Below are 3,060 nucleotides of genomic sequence, written 5' to 3' on the forward strand. Positions count from 1 at the left end.
AGACTGGACATGAGGAAAAATTTCTTTACTGAAAGAGTGGTGAAACATTGGCACAGGCTGCCCAGGGAAGTGGTTGAGTCCCCATCCCTGGAGGTATTTAAAAGACGTGTAGATGAGGCACTTAGGGACATAGTTTAGTGGGCGTGGTGGTGTTGGGTTGATGGTTGGACTCGATGATCTTAGAGGTCTTTTCCAATGATTCTATGATTCTATGATTCTAATGGAATGATATATAGAACAATATAGGTAGTACCACTTTCACAGGTCAATAAAACATGGAAGCCTTATAATTACTCAAATCTAATGTTCCACCTAGAGGGTAGAACTAAACAGGAAGCATTTTGTAAATTATATTACTGGTTAGAGAAGTGTACCAGAATTTATGGAGAAAATTCACCAGTGGTTTTAGATACCAGGATTGGCTAACAAGAATCTTGGTTTAGCTAACCTTCAATCATGTGAAAAGTCCCCTGTGCTCTGTAGGACTGTGTAGTGTATAATGTTTCCTTGAATTGGAATGTTAAAATTACCATACTTCAAGTGAGTAACAGTAGCATCATATGTCTCTCAGTATTCTACTTTGAGGCTTCCAAAGAAAATGGCTTTGATGTATAAAAATTAATATGATGATTTAAAGATACTTATTCATGGAGTTTTCCTCCATTACTCTCTAAAAAATGTAAGATAAATTAATACAAATAATTTTAATGTACTTCTGGATTATTTTTTTTTTATTATTCAGGATGAATCGATGAGACTCATATCAGAAGGTTGCAGAGCTCTTCTCTATTTAAATCTGTCATATACAGATATTACTAATGGAACTCTACGACTATTGTCAAGGTAAGATTAAACAAATACAAAAGTGTGTTTGTTTTAATCTTGCAGGAAACTTGGAGACATATGTAGTAGAAATACTGTTTTTGAGTGATCTACAGGATTCTGTCTGCTATACAAAATGAAAAAAATGCCCTATAGATTTGACTTAGTTAGCAGTTCTTTTCTCTGATTCACTTTTTAGTATAATTAAAAAGATACGCTACATTACCCTATATATTTCACAGAGTTTTACAGAAACTTTTAAAAGAACATGCTAACCAAAAATTTCTTGGGCATGTCCAGTTACACGTGATGATCCAAGAAGTTTGCAAGTTAGATATGTTCTTAAAAATTTATTTTTGCAAGAGAGGATTGTGGATAGGTGTATTGTGTGAGCCAAGTCCTTGTGTGACAATTGCAAAAGAAAGAGTTATTCCAAACTCTTATTCGGAATCAGTGAGCTGAAGGCAGAGAATTTACATTCGTACAGAGGTCTGCCATTCCTGTTTTAGATGTATCCCTCCATGAGACTCGCAGTCTGCCTGGTAGGTAGAATTGCTGCATTAAAAGCTGCCATAAAGAAGAAGAGGCATGCTGGTCCAAGATAGCAGCCATCACAAAGATGTATATAGATTTGAAGATAGCTGTACATTGTTTCTCTTTCCCGTGAGGAAAACTAACGTCTTCTTTTCAACAGCAGCCCCACAAAGTCCAGAAACATGTTTTTCTTCGGCATTTGCATAATACACTTTGACTTTTGTTTTTCTTAGTCTATGATGCCATATCTTCATATTACTAACATTTGTTTTGGCAAAGTTTTCCATTTAGTGTCTCCAATCTTACCACTCATCTCTTCATCAGTATTATTCTTATCATAATCTGTGTTTTCTCCATGTTGGCTGATATTTTGTCTTTTTAAATTTCCATATATTTATGTTGACATTTGGAACAGCTGTTCTATAGGTAATCTCAGCGTATGTTATTCTGGTTACTTGAGCATACTGTTGCCACCAAAAGTCAGAATCATTCACTTCTTTTAATGTGTAAATAGCACTTACCCAAGAAAGAATTCTCCAAAGTAGGTGAAGCTTTCAATGCAATAAAATGTTTAAAACAAAAAGAAAAATTCTCCGCTGACAAAATATATTTTGCAGTTAACTTGTACCTCATTAATAAGAAGTTTTCCCAGTCACACATGATGCTTCTGATTTAAAACCATAAGATACCACTGGTTTTATTGACAATTTTTGGACAAAAAGCAAAGCTCATTGTTTCTGAGATTACGGGGATGTACAAGAAGTTGCTGTCCTGTGAAGATTTTGATGGTAGACAAATTTCATAAACATTTCACATGCCATCTCAAATGCATTAGCTCACCACAGGTAACTAATACAAAGTCCTTAGAGGTGGCAGTGTTGCATTTCATAATACTGCACGTGAAGTTTGCTATTGTATAGCAGATGTCTGTTATTGGAACAAGGAACAAGTGAAGTGTAGGCTGAGTGTGCTCAAAGCTGTTTGGTCATTTTTGATTCTCTCCTACTGTTGCATACAAGCTTTTTAACCTCTGTATTACACAACACAGAACATCAGCTACAATTTCCCTCTGAAAAGTTCTGTTGCATATGGTAGACATGAATATTGTCTATCAGGAATAAATGTCAGAAGGTGATTTTTTCAGATTGCTTTAAAACAATGATCCTGGGATTGCTGATGCCAAAATTAATTGAAAAACCAGTATGACAGAATTCCTGCAGAATTTAGCTGTAACACAAAAGAAGGATTTTTAGTAGTCTGTGTGCTCAAGCTTAAGTTTAAGAAAGCTGTCACTTTAAAAATGGCGGAAGGCGGCATATGTTAAAATTCTCAGATCCAAGAAAAATGGGCCATATGACCTGTAAAGAAAATCAGTGTCTCTAAGAGTATTGGAAGGTTTTGATCACAGTGTCCTGGTTTCGGCAGGGATAGAGTTAATTTCCTTCCTAGTAGCTGGTACAGTGCTGTGGTTTGGATTTAGGATGAGAACAATGTTGATAACACACCGATGTTTTAGTTGTTGCTGAGCAGTGTTTACACTAGTCAAGGACTTTTCAGCTTCCCGTGCTCTACTGACTGAGAAGGCTGGAGGTGCACAAGAAGCTGGGAGGGGGCACAGCCAGGACAGCTGACCCAAACTGGCCAAAGGGACATTCCATACCATGTGACGTCATGCTCAGTACATAAACTGGGGGAAAGCTGGCC

The 3,060-nt window shown here is 36.6% G+C and overlaps 2 protein-coding genes across 2 annotated transcripts in view; one reads left to right on the top strand and one right to left on the bottom strand.

The window, feature by feature from the left end:
- FBXL13 (F-box and leucine rich repeat protein 13) overlaps positions 1 to 3,060 on the top strand; it is a 103,441-nt gene that overhangs the window by 53,534 nt on the left and 46,847 nt on the right. The window contains exon 12 of the mRNA XM_019474578.1: positions 743 to 843. Within this exon, the coding sequence (XP_019330123.1) occupies positions 743 to 843 (101 nt within the window). The remainder of the gene's footprint in view (positions 1 to 742; positions 844 to 3,060) is intronic.
- LRRC17 (leucine rich repeat containing 17) overlaps positions 1 to 3,060 on the bottom strand; it is a 19,509-nt gene that overhangs the window by 14,449 nt on the left and 2,000 nt on the right. The gene's annotated exons all lie outside the window — the stretch shown is intronic.

This window comes from Aptenodytes forsteri, unplaced genomic scaffold (genome assembly GCF_000699145.1).
Source record: "Aptenodytes forsteri isolate BGI_AS27 unplaced genomic scaffold, ASM69914v1 Scaffold137, whole genome shotgun sequence".
In the NCBI taxonomy this organism is placed as follows: domain Eukaryota; kingdom Metazoa; phylum Chordata; class Aves; order Sphenisciformes; family Spheniscidae; genus Aptenodytes; species Aptenodytes forsteri.